This window comes from Cetorhinus maximus, chromosome 3, assembly GCF_964194155.1.
Source record: "Cetorhinus maximus chromosome 3, sCetMax3.hap1.1, whole genome shotgun sequence".
In the NCBI taxonomy this organism is placed as follows: domain Eukaryota; kingdom Metazoa; phylum Chordata; class Chondrichthyes; order Lamniformes; family Cetorhinidae; genus Cetorhinus; species Cetorhinus maximus.
In genome coordinates, this window is record NC_135881.1 from 199,417,913 (window position 1) to 199,436,646 (window position 18,734).

Sequence of the window (18,734 nt, forward strand, 5' to 3'; positions counted from 1 at the left end):
CTTGTGAGTTTACTAAAATTATTTCAGAATGTAACTGAATTGGCGTGCAAGAATTAGCCAAGTTATAGAATTTACATAATTTTATAGAAGGCATGAGATGGACCAGGTAAAGAGTTTATAACCTAGTATATTGGAGCCTGCTCTTCAAGCTTGGCTTCGGACCCCAGTTCCTCTGCTCAAGTAAGGGTTAAAGACCGGATAAACTTTTAAAAATACACTAATTGAGGCAATAGTAAAGAAAATTCTAAATGGGAACAGCAGGACTGAGCAGTGGATTAATGCCACTTGGAAAATGGAGAACTAGAACTGCAAGTAGTCTGGGAGGGAGGAAAAAAATGTGACGATCAAAGCCGAGGTTTTAGCAAGTAAGAATGAAAGAGGTTCAGAACGGCAAATAGCATAGAATATACAGCCAGAGTGTTGATGAGAGGCCAAAATGCTGAGGAAGGAAGGTTCAGCCTAAAGAGGCAGGAGAGGTATTGAAAATGAAAACTGCCAAATTGCCGTAATGATCTTGGGCATTGTGAGGGTAGGAGGTCTTGGAGAGTTCTCTCATCGTTACTCTGTTTCCCACTCCAGGCTTTGCACCAATCAGGAAGAGCAGAGCATTGACCCCTGGGATTGGAGTGCCTGGTCCCAATTCAAATCCTCTAAATACCTTTTTTCCTAAACCATTCCTAATTCAGACCACAGTTCCTGATGTAGACTAACAATACCTCTCCGATTCTTTAAATCTCAGAGGAGGAGTTGTCTGAAAGTTTAAAACCAGGATGCTATTTACAATTTCACTGCATCCTGGCTCACTGCTCTTTCCATGATTAAAGCCAAAAAAAGACCACATAGGAAAGCAGGTTGATTAAGTGTTTTTTTTTAAATCTGGCATCCAAGGCTTTATAAATAAGGATTCAGAGTATAAAAAGAGGTAGTGCTAAACCTAAATAATTCATTGATTACGCCACATTTAGAGTACTTTGTCCAATTTTGAGCAGCCTACTTTAAGAAAGATGTCAAGGCCATAGAGAAGATACAGAAGAGAGTCACTAGGTAAGAGGGGCTTTAGTTATGAGACGAGACTGGAGAAAAATTAGGGCTCTCTTCACCAGAGCAGGGAACGTTAAGTGGAATTTTGATCGGGGTGTTTGGAACTGTGAACAGTTTTGATAAGGTAAAGCAGGAAATCTTCTCCAACTGCTCAGTGAATCGGTAGATGGAATAAATTTAAGATCATCGCCGAGGTGATGGGGAGGTCAGGCGAATTTTCTTTCCTACAGAAGGTGTCCTAACAGGATGTTGGAAGCAGAATCCATAACAGCTTCTAAAAGGGATTGGTCAAACCTTTGGACAAGACAAGTTTAAAATGATATGGTGAAAGGTCAGAGAAATAGGAGAGTGTTAGCTCTTTTATACAACCATAATTGGTGCAATGGTCCAAATGACTTCCTAAGACACTGTCTGTACACCAGGTGCTCTGTTTTTAGAAGCCTAGGTCTAAGATAAATTTTAGTAGTTTCAGCAAAGCCATTCATCTTACTTCACCATTTCACTTTTCTAAGTCTGTTTAAGATAATATTTTTACAGATGTTCAACAGGACTGGGCCAAATCCTAGTGTCCAGTGGGAACTGGTGATCCTTATTTGGTGATGGTGTGTTACAGTTCACTCTGGATGTGGAATAAAGGTACCTTGTTTTTTTAACCTTCATGCAGTCCATGTGCTTAAATTGCAGTTTACACATGGAAAAGCACTTTTTTAAGCGCAGGGACTGCATGAAGGTTAAAGAGACAAGGTACCTTTATTCCGCCAGCATCAAAACTGCATAAACTGCCAATGGAAAGTGTAACTCCAAGAAACAACAATTTACAGAGAATATTCACCACCGATGCTCCAGATCTGCGTTCTAGTCGGAGCCTCTGCTCCTCAGCGCAGTACTCACCAGGCGCATTCAGGCTTGTCCAGCTGCCCAGCTCCTGGCAGCTGTCCTGCTCCCCTCTCTCTCCAAGAGGTTTCTCAGACTCAGGAGTGCTGCCAGTCAGCCTAACTAGGTCCCAATCCCCCTTCCTGGCTCTTCAGCCACCCTCAGGGGCTTCAAGCTGCCCTAGGCTTCTGCCGCATTGCCACTCACAAGTCCTGGCTTTGTCCGAGGCTGCTTTCTCCTTCACCTCTCTGGCTCCACCTCTTAGCTTGTCAAAGACATTCCTCCCTGTAAGGAGGAACCCACAGGTCCCCCTGCTCATTACCACCTGCTCCCAGAGGCCCCACTACACATGCACGTTGTAGTCTGTATGGATAGTGTTGGTAGAGGCTCCAACCTTCTTTCCACACATGGCTGACCAGGAATCTCTCTTACCACCTGCTATTGGCCTGCGTTGGAAGGATTTGAAAGTTGATAATCGACCTCTTTGGCTGCATTATGTACACCTCTTCCTTGGCCATCAAGTCCTGGAGTGAGACTGGAACCCAGAGCTTTTGGTTCAGAGGCAGGAATGCTACCCACTGTGCCACAAGACCTCAATCCTTACATAATGAACCTCAATAACTAACTGAGGCGTTTAGGATAATTGAGGATTTGATAGGGTAGACATATTGGCTCTAGTGGCAGATGCCAGGTAAAGAGGTCATAACCTTAAAATTAGAGTTAGGCTATTCAAGGATGATGTCAGGAAGCACTTTTCCACATAAAGGGTAATGGAAATCAGAAACTCTCTTCCCCCAAAGAGTAATCGAGATGGGGGTGGGGGTCAGTTGAGATTCATAGATTTTTGTTGGATAAAGATATGAAGGATTACAGAACTCAGGGCAGAAGATGCATTAAGATATTGACCAGTCATGATCAGGCTCGAATGGCCATCTCCTGTTCCTACGTACTTAATATCTTTAATATCCTGAATCAAGATGAGTCAGCGCAGGGATTTTCTGTTTGTTGGGAGGGGCACCAGCTGACAATTTGAACTGAGGAATCGGTCTCTATATGCGAAAATGAATTTTGTGCAATTAAACTACTTATTTTGGAAAAGGGAGCCGATTATGAAAGAGGCTGAAGTTCACAATGACCTGAGGTATAGACACATGACAAAATATTCTAAGAAACATCAGGAGTCGTTTTGACTATGTCCAATAGTGCGACATGGACGAAGGCCAGTTGGCAGCCTTTGTTTATTCATTTGGTGATTGAAAATTGGGAAAGATGTTAAACAGGCTGGCTGAGTCACTCTGGCTGGCTTTGCGTGCGCTCATGAAATAAATTTATCCCCATTGTGTCTGAGAAACATTGAAATCTTGTTATTTTAAATTGACTTTCCTCTGTGGGGATTTGGGGAGGAATGTCAGACATGGAACTTTTACTAGTTCATCTCTCCCAAGAAGTTACATAAATTAGGGGAGACTCCACGATAGTGCCAAAATTAGACTTGGTCTGTTGGAAGCAGTGAGTCTCATGGGCCAGATGTAATTTTCTTTTTTTTTAATACTCCATCTTCTGAAAGTATCTTTTGGATGAACCCTATATATTCCTCAATGTCATCGGATTAATCACGGAAAAATATTGGAGCTCCCTTGCTGAATGTATTTTCCTACACATCGCTCTCTGATGATGATCTCACATTTGCATTAATATATTTACAATGCAGGTTGCTCAGCTATGTTGCACAGTCCTGATGGGAACTGGATGGCAATGCAAAGCACGCTGGCTGGGCGCCCTCGATTGCTGGCCAAGCCAAAGAGCAGAACGTTTATAGCGCTGGAGAGTGAAGCGGATGTCGTGTCCGCCTATGACGAGATGGGAACGGACGACGACAATGACGACGACATTGGCTGGAGCTCAGCCATCGGTGAGTTTAGGCGGCATTCAGGAAAGCTGTCGGATGAGACCTACTTCACGGACTCGCAGCACGATAACGACTGGCTGTACACCGATGGAAAGCACCGGTTGGTCACCTCACCGTCATCTGGCCGCTACACCAACACTGAGACCATGTGCTCGGACTCTGAAACGTCCTCCACCGGTTCCGTGCGGATACCTGTGCGAGGGTCGGACGATCAGGTTGCAGCAGATGAAAGAGGACTGAACCACGGGGACCACAAACCGGCCGGCACCCATCATGCCGAGCAACTAGATGTAAACTACAATGCACAGACTCAAGGCTTTGGGAATGTGGACAGCAGTGAAGCTGAGGATACTCCTGATGAATCTGAGCGGAAACACCGAAGAAGGAAAAGGAGCAAATGCTCATCACAGGAGCAACTGCACGAAACAGATGGCCATTTGAAAAGTCAACAGTCGGTATCTAAAAACTCATGCCAGGTAACATTTTATTTTTCATCTGGTCGCCTAGTAGTACAAACCTTGAGTATTGCTAACAAAAGAGACGCGCTGTCAAAGTTTTTCATCTTGCACTCATCAGGACAGATGCAAGAATGTCAAATTTCAAAGGGAACGACAATTTATACTGCATGAGAAAAGGGTGCTGATTAGTTGGCAAGTCGAGTCTGATTGGTCAAGGCATTGCGATGGAGAAGCACCCTTTTCTCACGCAGAATAAATTGTCGTTCCCTTTGAAATTTGACATTCTTGCATCTGTCCTGATGAGTGCAAGGTGAAAAACTTTGACAGCGCGTCTCTATTTTTCATCTATCTAATCAATATTATTGAATCAGATTTAATTACCAAGGGACTCAGTTAATGTTTTATTGTGGTTATTCTCTGGGTACAGTACATTCTCATAAGCTATAATTACAAACTGCGTGTAGTACGGTGTGATAGAGGGGTTCACTTTGACACTGAGAAATAGTGTGAAATGGGAGACAGCGAAACAGTAGCCCATTTTTCATCTTTCTCGATGGTCATTTCCACCAACTTCAAAGGAAATGAAATTTGACAGCAATCCCAGTTCGCCTTCACCCACCTCACACCATCGCACAAAGTCAAAATTAGCCCCGTGAGTGAGACCTATAGTGCAGCTTGGTTTGTGGATAAAGAGGCAGTGTGCTTTTTAAAAAAATAACAATAATTAGGTAATCATAATCATAGGGGCAACAATGGACAACCGAAGCAAGGAAAGTTATCTCACAAAGTTGCCTTTAGCGTTTGCTAAGTATGCAAAGACTTTTGGCAAATCTACTTTGGTGTCGCTGGGTATGTCCCAGACTTCTCATAATGCACTGCAAACTCATACTGTTTGTAGTTGCCGCAAGGAACATGCGAATCTTTGCCACCCCTTTTATTGCGTTGACATGGAATGCCGCGATGTAGCTGCAGCAGCTTTTTGTAGAAGATAAAGTACAGGTTCGACCTTTTAGACCCAACGGCGGGATTTTCCAGCCCTGCCGGAAGTCGATGGATTTTTGGCCGGGCCACCGAATCTCCCACCGCAACGGGGCCGGTAAAATCCCGGCCAACCAGTAAGCGATTCCAATTGGGGTATGATCGGAATGCTGAATCTAACGGCAAATGGACAGACAGAAGGGCTGCACTTGGCCGCTTTCAAATCGCGTCTTTATTTTTGACTTTGCTGCTGCACCAATGTTCATGCAACGCAGCCTCATTAGCGAATTAGAAAATGTAGCGACCCGAGAGACAGAGAGAAATAGATATTATCTCGAAATAAATTAAAAGCAGAATCAAACTAAACCGAAACAGAAGGGAAAGCCTGGGAGGAAAGGAAAGACAGCGTCAACTGAAATCAAACCCTTTCTTTTTTCAAGAAGTGCTTGAGGTGAAAATTCAAGTATGGGTCGGGATGAAACTGGGACTGGAAGATGGAGTGACATCTTCTGTTTTCTGGCTTTCTTTTTCACTCTGGCTATTTTCCAGTGATGGAGGGGGGCCTGTGGGCAGATCTTTGCCCCTTCTTCTTCAGTAAAGAGGGCATTTCAGGAGTCTGCAAGCGACCCCAATGAAACTCCGCTATCTAAGCCCTGTTTACATTGGAGGAGAGCTGGGATGAGATCCGTCATTACCTTTAGAAGAGACCCCATATCTTCCCGGAGAGGTCTGCCTGCTCCATTAGGGGTGGAAGAGCTGAAGGAGACACCTTCACTGGGGGTTTTAGCCAGGCCTCTTCCCCACTATCAGAGCAGCGTGTCAGTGCTCTGATACTCCGCTGGAGTACAGGTGGCACTGACAGGCCCCTCGCCAAGTCGATGACCCCACATGGAGTCTTAGCCTGAGCAAGTGTTTTACTGTGGATGTGGTTGGCAGAGGAGAAAACACAATCGAGGCAAGTTTCCAAAGGGAAGACGAGGAGCCAAGGAAAAGCAAACCCAATGCTGCCTTCAAGAAGGGAACACGTTGAAGAGAGTTACAGATAGCCCAGCAGACATGCATACAGTGTTGCAGATAAGTTCAGGCATGACCACACTTAACGGTATCCTTGACTCTTTTATTTGTCCTCACCAGCCATTTTCACATTACTGTCGATATTTTCTTGTGTGATTAAGTTTGCTGCACCATTGCACTGCTATAGCTCAACCACAAATAAGCAAGATTTTGCCAAACACAAAGTTGACTCACGACTAAAAATCACCACCTAAAATTTGCCCAATGTTGAAAACCTTAGGGTAGATGGGAAAGCGGTGACCTAGTGGTCTTGTCACTGGACTAGTAACCCAGAGACCCAGGGTAATGCTCTGGGCCGGTTTCGAATCCCACCACGGCAGATGGTGAAATTTGAATTCAATACCAATCTTCAATTAAAAGCCTGATGATGTCCTCGAAACAATTGTTGTAAAAAACACATCTGGTTCACTTGGACTGGCCTGTATGTGACTCCAGACCCACAGCAATGTGAACGAGGGCAGTTAGGTTTGGGCAATAAATGAATGAATTGGGGAAAAAAAGACGTGGCGTTGGATTTTCAGCTCGGTGTGCAGGCGCACACCCAACATGCACAATCCTGAAACAATGGACGATGACAGCGAGCCCATTAATCTATTAGTTAATAACCTTTATGGTTGGCGGGCAGGCAACTAGGCCGAGCGGCCTTTGGATTTTTGTGCGTTCCCTGCCGACGTTTTTTGGTGGCAGGGTGGGAAACCGCGTTGTCTGAAAAACCCTGCCCTCTATCAGAATAGACGCAAAAAATGACCTCCCCTGTATATGACATCTGCTCCCCAACAGCCACCACCCCACCCCCGTCAGAAAATTCGACCGCGAACTGACCGACTCTAAAAGAGCCCGCCCCGTGGCCATGTTACCCTGCGGGCGGCCTTAACGAGCCCAGCGGAAGAAAGTCCCGCCCTCGAGAGCTGTCAGTCAATCTGATTGGCCGGCAGCTCTTGCGGTCCCAGCCGCTCCAGCACTCGGTGGTGGGCTCTGCCAAGACTGCGGGCAGTCCCACGAGGAAGAGAGCAGTGGACCCCGGGCTCGAGTATACGTGGAAGGGTGGGAAGGTTCGGGTTTTGGAGGCCGGGAAGGGGGGAGGCACAAAGGGGTTTACCATCTTGGGAGGGTGCCCCCAAAGGAGGTATCCACCTCCCCCACCCCCCTCCACTTCCTTCCCACCTTTTCACCAGAGTCAGTGAACTGCTGCCTGCCCACTTCCGTCCGCCTTCCAGCGCCAACTATGTTATGGTGGCGGAGGTGGAATTAGACCCTTAATTGGGCAGTTAAGGGCCTCAATAGGCCTAAGGGCGGCCAGGCTAGTGGGTGCCATACCCGCTTCTCCGTATTATAGGGAATGGGCTGGGTCGGGCAGGAAGGGGAGGGTGGGCTAGTCACCACCCATCGTGTTTGATGCTAACACAGCATGGAGGGGGAAGGGGGTTCTGTAAAATCCAGCCCAATGTCTTTCACAGACTCCGGAGATCCCAAAGCCTATGACCAGTCTGCTCACTTTCCCCAACAGAATCTGCCAAAATCAGTTCTTGAAAACATCAGCCGACACAGCATTCCCAACCTTTTTGGGGGAGAGGGTTGTGGATTTCCGCTACCCTTTGGTGCCAGAAGGGAACTTGCTGATTTTTCTCCTAACTGGCCTATCTCTAGTTTAAACATTATCCCTGCTTGTTCTGGATTCCCCCCCACCCCCTTTAGAGGAAATTGTTTCTCTATAGCTACCCCATAAGATCCTCAATGCTGTCCCCAAACTGCGTACCCACACAGCGATTTGGTATGTACCTTGCTGGGGGCGGGGGGGTGGGGGACAAACAAGTGGCATATAACCAATGTTCCCATGCACGGCTGCGCAGCAATCTTAAAGGGACTGTGCAGTGCAACAGACAGGCTGCGCGCAGCACAGAAAAATTAGAGGCTTTTAAAAACCGTTTTCGGTCATTTCTCTCCACGTTTTACATTTCTCGCCCATCGTGCGCAATTAGCGCACAGCAAACAGCGTGTGCAGAGTACAAGCCCCACTGTGAATAAGGAGCTAGGAGTGTTGAGCAGTCTTTGTGCCACAAGGGGTCACCCAACACCTGATTATCAGCGGAGAGCTGAGACACTCGAGCTAGCAAACAAGCAAAATCTTTGCGGACTATGGAAATGAAGAGGAATTACCTGAGAAAAACCCACCATGTCGTGCATCTAAGACCAGCATTTTCATTTGAAAAATGTGACTAAGCAATTGATTAAAATGCACTGCCCACCCAATTAATTTCCTACTTGAGTGCAACAAAAAGTTGCGTCGGGGGGAGCGGTGTTTAAAATAGCTTTAAATGCAGGGGGTTCAAATGGTTTTGGTGTTAAAGCTCAGTGAACAAATGGTCATCACTTTCCATTGGTGCGATTGGCGATTTCATCGGCCATTGGGCGAGAGGAGAGTGGAAGATGAGAAACCGTCCAAGGGGGCATTGGAGTAGTCAGGTCTGGACGTAACAAAACCGTAGAGGAGGGTTTCAGCAGCAGGAAATGAGAGGAAGGACAGGGATGGGCAATGTTTAGGAGTTAAAAAGACATGGCCTTTGTAGGATGTGGGATTGGAACTTCAGCTCAGGGTCAAATAGAATGCCGAGGTTGTGAAGAGACTCACTCCCTCTCAGACGGTATCCAGGGAGGGGCAGCGGAATCAGAAGCAATGGAATGGAATTTGTTGGGGTGGGGAGTGGTTCCCAATATTTAATCGTAGCTCGTCGGGTCTGGATGTCGGATAACCAGCCTGATAACAACGAGGTAGTGTAGAGGTAGGGGGTAAGGTAACACCGGGTGGTACCGTGGCAGCGTTGTGGCAGGAGTGGAGGTGTTCAGGCATGAAGCCACAGGGAAAGATGTGTACAGATGTTGGAGTCAACAACGCTTTCAATGACGTTAGCGAGGAAAGAGAGTTTGGAGGTAGAGTGGCAGTTTTCAAACTCAGAGGTGAAGTATGGATTTTTTTTCAAGAGGGGTGTGATGATGTAGGTTTGAAGGGGAGGAGGACTGTACCTGAGGAGAGGGAACCGTTTACACATGTTATAAAACATGGGGACCAGGAAGGGAAGTTGGCTGTTTAGCAGTTTGGTGGAAGTAGGGTTGAGAGAGCAAGTGGTGGGTCTCATGAACAAGATGAGCCCAGCGAGTGCGTGTGGGAGAATAGGAGAAGGAGCTAGAGGAGTCAGATAGCTTGGTCCAGTGGGCTAGCTGAGGGAGGGAATGGCAGAGGCAGCTGATTGGATGGTCTCATTCTTAGTGGCAAGAAATGTCCACGAGTTCCTCGCTCATGTAGTCGGCGAGAGTTGTGGGGGGGCAGGAGAGAGAGTGATGTTCAATTTTGACGAGATGAAGGCTTGGTAAGAAAAGCTGGATTCCAAATTTTTTTTTTAGAAAAGGCTTTTGACATTACTTGTACCCACATCGCTCATTTACCCTTCCAAACTTGCGTTAAAAATAATTCTCAAAGAAAAGACAATAAATATGTGTTAAAAGCCCTGTCTCTAACTTACAAATTGTACAACATCGTCACTTTGCAAACCATGCACAACATTTTGAATCCTCTCACAATACCTATCACTTTTACTCTGAATATTTAACTGAATATATGAAAGGAAACTGCGTAGAAAATGTCTGTGAAGGGCTTTGAAGATTTACTTCTGGAGTGAGTTGATGAGCTAGAGAATAAATTGATGATGTAGTGCAAGGTGCCAGAGTGCCCGAGGTTCAATGCAGGCTTTAAATGGACCGATTTCTTCTCATTCTTATTTGGAATCTTTTTAGAGTGAACCTTTCAGATTTGGCTTTTAAATCCCACTTTCCCTATTATTACCAAAAAAAAATCAACCAAACGCGCCCGATCACGAAGGTGAATTGGTTGCAACGTGTTATTATTGAATGAGACAGCACAGAACGAGGCCATTCTGCCCCACCCCGCCACCCCATGGCCGGTACCAGCTCTTCCAGAGCGCTGCAACAAAAAAAAACAGCCGCACTGGTTTTGACTCTCAGCCTCGAAACCCACTCTGCCGGCACTGTAAGTCTCTCACTCAAAAGCTAGAGGTTTAAGGAAGGCATGTTTGGACACCTGAGCAGACGAGCTGTGTGCCGGCTGCCGCTCTGCTCGCCACCTTTTGCTGATGCTGAACCCGTTCTCTTCGACCCAAGGAGTTGAGCAGGTGCATGTTCGCGATGGAGCAGAGCCTCACGAGACTGGAGAGGCGAATTAGCCTGGGGACCTGGAGCAGAGAGGTAATCTTTGTGTATGCTGCACGCTGCTGCTTCCGAATGCCACGCGTTTCAAAATAAGCATCTTCTCAGTTTGTACACGAATGCTCATCTCCCCTCGGAATGTATTTATTTTGCCCCAAGTCTTTCCAATGGGCCAGTCTCGCCACATGCCTTGTTCCATTGCTTTGTCCGTATAAAATGTCTGCTGTCAATCAACACATCGATACAGGAATCCTGCACATTCTTCCAAAGCCATTAATGCATCCAATAGTGTTAAGGATTATCGGGCCATCTCACCATCCCATCCCTCCAAACACCCTCCAGCAGATTTCATATTTCAGCAAGCTCGTTATATTACTGTTGCTATGTTTTAATATATTGACGTTTGACTGCTGGTGTGTTAACCTTTCACATTCCCTTGTGGTAGTTACCTTCTCAACTTATCATCGTTGCTCTTGTTTTCAAAATGTGGTCAGTCACCTGTCTCTGAAGCCTTGGGCACTGAGATGCAAATAGACATGTTCAAGTGGAAAAGATCAATCACGTGCAATTGAAATGTAGATTTCTTTTTCTTTTTTAAAGTGAGTCAAATGCCAATTAATTGAAAGTTGTTTTTTTTTTCCCCTTCTGTCAAAGGAATCGCCCATCCCCGCACATAACATCCAAAACCCAGAGGGGAAATCCCACCTGGACACGGAGAGTGGGGTCACATTTTCTAGGACTCATGCAGACTTAATGGAAGAGAAGCTGAGATCAAAGTTAGTTCAACTAGCTACAAAATTAAGTGACAAGGAGTCATCGTCTGGGGACGAGCTGGATCCAGAGACAACCGAGGCAGTCCAGGAGACGTCTTCGTGTGATGAAGACCACAAGCACATTCAGGATGAACTCATGAGAGTAAGTTGACAGTTCACATTTGTTGTAATATACCTTTAAGGGATATCAGTATGACATCACTAGAAGGGAAATGTGCCACGTGATCCATTCTTAGCTTCACTTTTGCTTTGAGCAGAGCACACTCACATACACAATCACACACACACATACACACACACACACACAGACACAATCACACACACACACACACACACACTCTCACACACACACACACACACACGTGGCCTTTAAGCTTTATACCTATGTATAACTGTTCTCATGTGTCTAGTCTTAATAAAAGAACCTACAGCATGTTTACCTAGTCCCTTTTGAATGATTGGTGCCTTGTACAGTAAATAAGCCCAAGGTATTATATCTCTGTAGTAACAAAATTTAGGCCTGTAACAGGCTACTGAAGTTGTGGCTCTATGCGTCTGCTTGCGAGATTGGACAGCTCATCAATATAGATCCAAAAGCAAGCTCGGGTCATTTCAAGGCTATGAGAAAATGCTAGATATCTCATTTCCCAGCCCAAAGCCCATGCCTTACTGGAATATTTTTGCAGAGAGAGAGAGAGTTTCTTCAGGCAGTAATGAATGTGTGTGTCTCAGCACACTGAGAATAAATTAAATGATTGAAGGATGAGGAGGCTGAAGAGCACAACATAGGAAGTCTGGCATTGCCACAGCAAAAAGAGAAATCTTCTGTCCAGTTTATTTTTTTTACTATAAATTAAGGTATAATGTCTGTGCTTATTCCTGCATAACATCAACATTTGCAGAAGTCTATTTATTCATTTCATTTTTCTTAGTTTTTATCAGAGTTACTCTAGTGCAAACTGTAACCCACCTCACTCCGGATCAACTGTGAGTTTATTTCTGCTCCAAAGATACCCTGTATCATGGTGCCAAGCTTCAGATGGGCAGGAGTCTGCCACCCAGCCACACTGAAATGTGCACCCTGGCAGGGTAGCAGAACTGCCACTCTATCTGAAGATAGTTTATGATTTATCAAGTTGCATAAAGACCAAGAGAAACCTGGCATTGCTTACAGGGCAGCCACTTAAATTTGTGTCCACATGCATGAAAAGCTCAAGCAGATTATAACCAAAGGACTTAGTTTCATAGCCTTACGCCCTCATCTCAATGAATTTCGGGCTTGGCACGATGCTGAACTCTTCTTCCGCCGTCTTCGTCTCCGTACTCACTTCTTTGGGCAGGAGTCCTCTCCCCGTTCAACAGATCCTTTTACCCACCTCCAATATTCTTCCTCCACCTGGACCCCTCCCTCTGGATTCTTACCTTCTCTTGATCTTTTCATTGGGAACTGTTGGCGTGACATTAGTCGTCTCAATTTCTCTGTTCCTCTCACCCATTCTAATCTGTCTCTCTCTGAACTTGCTGCACTCCGTTCTCTCAGGTCCAACCCTAACATTGTCATCAAACCCGCTGACGAGGATGGTGCTGTTGTTGTCTGGCGCACTGACCTCTACCTCGCAGAGGCTGAGCGTCAACTCGCAGACACTTCCTCCTACCTCCCCCTGGACGATGACCCCACCACTGAACATCAAGCCATTGTTTCCAGGACTGTTACTGACCTCATCTCCTCTGGAGATCTTCCTTCCACAGCTTCCAACCTGATAGTCTCCCAACCTCGGACAGCCCGCTTCTACCTCCTACCCAAAATCCACAAACAGGACTGTCCCGGCAGACCGATTGTGTCAGCCTGTTCCTGCCTCATTTCTTGCTATCTTGACTCCATTCTCTCTCCCCTTGTCCAGTCCCTTCCCACCTACATCCGTGATTCCTCTGACACCCTACATCATATCAACAATTTCCAGTTCCCTGGCCCCAACCGCCGCCTCTTCACCATAAACGTCCAATCCCTCTACACCTCCATCCCCCACCAGGATGGTCTGATGGCTCTCCGCTTCTTCCTCGAACAGAGGCCCGAACAATCCCCATCCACCACTACTCTCCTCCGTCTGGCTGAACTTGTTCTCACACTGAACAACTTCTCCTTAAACACCTCTCACTTCCTCCAAATAAAAGGTGTGTCTATGGGTACCCGCATGGACCCCAGTTATGCCTGTCTCTTTATGGGGTATGTGGAACATTCCTTGTTCCAGTCCTACTCCTGCCCCGTCCCACAACTCTTTCTCCGGTACATCGATGATTGCTTCGGTGCTGCTTCATGCTCTCTTCTGGACCTGGAAAAATTTATTAATTTTGCTTCCAATTTCCATCCCTCCATTATTTTCACATGGTCCATCTCTGACACTTCCCTTCCCTTCCTTGACCTCTCTCTCTCAATTTCTGGTGATTGACTGTCCACCAATATCCATTACAAGCCTACCGATTCCCACAGCTACCTCAACCACAGCTACCTCGACTACAGCTCCTCACACCCCGCTTCCTGTAAGGACTCCATCCCATTCTCTCAGTTCCTTCACCTCCGTTGCATCTGTTCTGATGATGCCACTTTCAAAAACAGTTCCTCTGATATGTCTTCCTTCTTCCTTAACCAAGGTTTTCCATCCATGGTGGTTGACAGGGCCCTCAACCGTGTCCGGCCCATCTCCCGCACATCCGCCCTCACACCTTCCTCACCCTCCCAGAAACATGATAGGGTCCCCCTTGTCCTCACTTATCACCCCACCAGCCTCCGCAATCAAAAGATCATCCTCCGCCATTTCCACCAACTTCAGCATGATGCCACCACCAAACACATCTTCCCTTCACCCCCCCCCGGCGGCATTCCGCAGGGATCGTCCCGACACCCTGGTCCACTCCTCCATCACCCCCTACACCTCAACCCCCTCCCACGGCACCTTCCCATGCAACTGCAGAAGGTGCAACACCTGCCCCTTTACTTCCCTTCTCCTCACCGTTCAAGGGCCCAAACACTCCTTTCAAGTAAAGCAGCATTTCATTTGCACTTCCCTCAATTTAGTCTATTGCATTCGTTGCTCCCAATGCGGTTTCCTCTACATTGGAGAGACCAAACGCAGACTGGGTGACCGCTTTGCAGAACACCTTCGGTCTGTCCGCAAGCATTACCCAGACCTCCCTGTCGCTTGCCATTTCAACACTCCACCCTGCTCTCATGCCCACATGTCCGTCCTTGGCCTGCTGCATTGTTCCAGTGAAGCTCAACACAAACTGGAGGAACAGCACCTCATCTTCCGACTAGGCACTTTACAGCCTTCCGGACTGAATATTGAGTTCAACAATTTTAGATCATGAACTCTCTCCTCCATCCCCACCCACTTTCCGATTCCCCCCCTTTTTTTCCCCCCAATAATTTATATAGATTTTTCTTTTCCCACCTATTTTCATTATTTTTAAATGTATTTCCATCCATTGTTTTATCTCTACCTTTTAGCCTATTTCGATCCCTTCCCCCCACCCCACCCCCACTAGGGCCATCTGTACCTTGCTCGTCCTGCTTTCTACCCTTAATTAGCACATTCTTTAGATAATATCACCACCTTCAACACCTCTTTCTCCTTTTGTCTATGACATCTTTTGGTTATCTCCACCTATCACTGGCCCTCTATCCAGCTCTACCTGTCCCATCCCCCCTTAAACCAGCTTATATTTCACCTCTTTTCTATTTTTACTTAGTTCTGTTGAAGAGTCATACGGACTCGAAACGTTAACTGTGTTCCTCTCCGCAGATGCTGCCAGACCTGCTGAGTTTTTCCAGGTATTTTTATTTTTGTTTTGGATTTCCAGCATCCGCAGTTTTTTGCTTTTATCAGTTTATAACCATGCCTGAACCTTGGGATAGGCCCTAATCTCAGGATTCCTGCCATTCGAGAAGTTGATGGAACAGCTTTACGCCTTAGAATTTTACTTTCCTCTACCTTCCTCCTCTCCTTGCCTGAAGGTGGTGATTCTTGCACAGCCTCAGCGGCTCCACTATATACTGCCTAATTCTCATCGTTGTTTTGAAATGGCTCATGTGGCTCCCCCCGCCCCCTCTTGCTGCCCCCTCTCTCCCAGTCCTACATCCCTCTAAGATCTCTGCGCTTCTCCGGTTCTGGAATCTTGCGCATCCCCAATTTTCTTCGCTTCACCATTAGCTGTCGTCAGGCGGAGAAGTGCTTTTTCCCCCTCAGATCAGGGAAGGCTGAGGAGGGGTGTTCGAGATTACGAATGGTTTTGGTGGAATAAATAAGGGAGAAACTGTTTCTAGTGGCAGATGGCTCGGTAACCAGGTGGCTGGTAAAAGAAGCAGCGGAAACCTGTTTTTTTTAAATCTGGGTGTGTTGTTGGAACCTGGAATGCACATCCTGAAAGCATGGTGGAACCAGGTTCCCCAGTTCCATTCAGAAGAGAGCTGGATAGGTGTTTGAAGAGGAGAAAGAATTGTCAGGGTCATGGGGAAAGAGCAGCTTGCATATGGGTCAAATGGGTCCCTTCTCTGTTATACCATTGTGTGAACAGGTCCCTCATCAGCAACAACAAGTTATATAATTACACTTTCTATGTCTCAGTGGAGCAGAAAGACTAATAAATATTAAGCTGGATGCAGTATAAGGATACTATCGCCTGGAGGAAGTATCAATGCCTTTAATGCGTTGACCACACCAAATTATCCAGAGTTGGCTTGATTTAAATATTCTAGGTGGCATCTCAGAGGTATAATTACTTCTGTTTAGGAGCTCGCCACTGAAGATAGATGGAACTGACATGTTGCTGCATAGAGTTAAATGCCAGGTATCAACAATAAACAGTTTGTTGGGAAGGGGGGAATTGAGACCCCTTGCCTGAGAGCAAAGAGCCGCAGGAGCTTTGGAAGTAGCAGTGGAAGTGTCTCCAGCCCACATAAGACGGAGGAAGTGGCCCTTGGTCAAGATGGTGACAAGGACGTTACAGGGTTACAGCAGACACAGCACAAGGAGGTGACTGACTCAGTAACAAATTGCATTCATATGGCGCCTTGAACATAGTTAAACATTGTACAAGACACTAGTTAGACCTCAGCTGGACTACTGCATACAGTTCTGGGCACTGCATTTTAGGAAGGATGTGAAGGCATTGGAGAGAGTGCAGAAGAGTCTTACGAGAAAGATTCCAGAGATGAGGAGCTTCAACTATGCAGTAAGATTGGAGAAGTTGGGACTCTTCTCCTTGGAGAAAAGAAGGCTGAGACGAGATTTGATAGAAGTATTCAAAATCATGAGGGGTCTGGACAGAGTACATAGGGAGAAACTTTTCCCATTTGTGGAAGGATCGAGAACTGGAGGTCACAGGTTTAAGGTAATGGGTCAAAAAAGCAAAAATGATATGAGAAAAGACTTTTTCCGCACAGGGATTGGTTAGGACCTGGAATACACTGAATGTGGTGGGAGGCACATTCAATCGAGGCATTCAAGACGGAATTAGATGACTATTTGAAAAAAAAAACCTGCAGGGAGGATGGCACTAGCTGAAATGCTCACTCAGAAAGCCAGTGCAGACACAATGGGCCGAATGGCCTCCTCCTGCACTGTAACAATTCTATGAAGGAGCTTGACTGTAACATTCTCAGACAAAATTTGACACCAAGCCCCATGAGGAGAATAGGTGACCAGAAGCTTCAAGTAACACCTTAAGGGAAGAGAGAGAGACAGAGACAGAGACTGAGAGACAGAGGCTTTGCCAGGAGGTTCCATAGCTTAGGGCCTACACACCTGAAAGAGCACAGCCACCAGCCTAGAGAGCAATGAGAGTCCCTGATGTACAAGAGGGCAGAATTGGAGACCTCAGAGGGTTGTAAGAGCTGGAGGAGATCATACAGCCGGAAGGGGAGTTTGGGCGGGGTGGGGAGGGTGGGGGTGCAGTGTTGGTGGGCACGGCCGTGCGAAGATTTGAAAGCAGGGACGGGAATTTTTAAATTGAGGTATTGCTGGACCAGGAAGCGGTGTTGGTCAGCGAGCACAGAGGTGATGTGTCCTTGTTTACTTTCACTTTCTTGGGCCAGGGTTTATTGCTATGGGGTGAACACTGACATTCACTGCATATGGAAGCTAATCTGGTGAAGTGAGTCGACTAGCCTTTATAGGAGCCACCGTCATTGTCATTGCAAGAGGGTAGTTGGTCCACTCTGCCAGATTACTGCCCAGACAGTGAAGGCAAAAATTTTCCCCATCGTGATTATGATGATGGCGGTGAGAACAGCGGAGAATGGGATCTCACACTTAATTCCCTTGTTTGAGATCTAACGCTATTTTCGGAACTGCAAAGAGTGGCAATTCCAGTCAACAAATTCCAACAACCAACGCTGAAAATAAATGGGTTAACACTTTATAAAACATAGAATAGGGTAATGTAGCACGAACGCGTTAATCATCAGCAATTGTCGGCCAGAATACCAACCCCCAAACTTTAGTTCAAGTTTCATCTTTCTGTTAAGAAAGTGCTCAAATCAATGCTTCATTTGGATGCTGTTGATAGATTTTTTTTAAAAATACTTCTTTGGCAACCAAGTTATTAATTTACCAGAGAATTGTGCATACAGATTTAAGTCAGCATGAGTTAAGGCTGGGCATTCAGGTACCGAGCAAAAGTGATACTAGAAATGAGTCATATTGTCTGTGCCTGTTATTCTTATGTCTGCATAAAAGCTACTCACAAAAAGGAACACAATGTAAAGCATCTTCAAGAACCTCTTGTACATCAATTAGCGAGATAAATGAGCTGCAGATGTTCAGAAAGGTGACAGGTTGGCGTTGAGTAACATTGATTTCTTTTTAAAAGTCCTCTGATCACCAGCTTCTGTTTTGATCCTTAGACTGGGCTTTGCAATGTTCTGGTGATTACTGAAAGAACCATTCTCATAGCTGCCTGCTTCTCAAGTGGTCGCTTCAGGCTGGAGAGTTCTCACTTTCACTCATTTCCCCACGGCTTGCGTGTTAATTCTGTCTCGAGGGCCAGATTGCTGCCCTGTTCTCCCATGGAAACACGTGATTGTTGGAGGAAAATGATTGGTCCTTTCTTTGATCTTCAGCCGTCCCTAATGCAGCAACATATTTATTTATCGGGGCTTTTATACTTATTTCATCGGTACTCAAAATGTGAATTCAAAGGGCGGGTACATACAGTGCTTTGGACAGGAGTGCTAATCCATGGGTTTGTTCTTGTCATTTGCCCAGTTTCTAACCTCAGAAACACCATCGGGAAGAAGAGGCAAACAGATTCCCAGGCACTTGACAATGGGAAAGCTGGGTAAATTGAGCGGTCGATCCCGGCAATCCCCAACCTGAAGCCTGCCCGGTCATTGTGTGATGTCTAGGGATTGTC

At 46.2% G+C, this 18,734-nt stretch overlaps 1 protein-coding gene across 2 annotated transcripts in view; it reads left to right on the forward strand.

The window, feature by feature from the left end:
• Positions 1–18,734, forward strand: part of LOC144673859 (rab effector MyRIP-like) — a 403,745-nt gene that overhangs the window by 358,054 nt on the left and 26,957 nt on the right. For both annotated transcript variants that reach the window (XM_078535501.1, XM_078535509.1), the window contains exons 10-11: positions 3,626–4,299; positions 11,206–11,466. In XM_078535501.1, the coding sequence (XP_078391627.1) occupies positions 3,626–4,299; positions 11,206–11,466 (935 nt within the window). The remainder of the gene's footprint in view (positions 1–3,625; positions 4,300–11,205; positions 11,467–18,734) is intronic.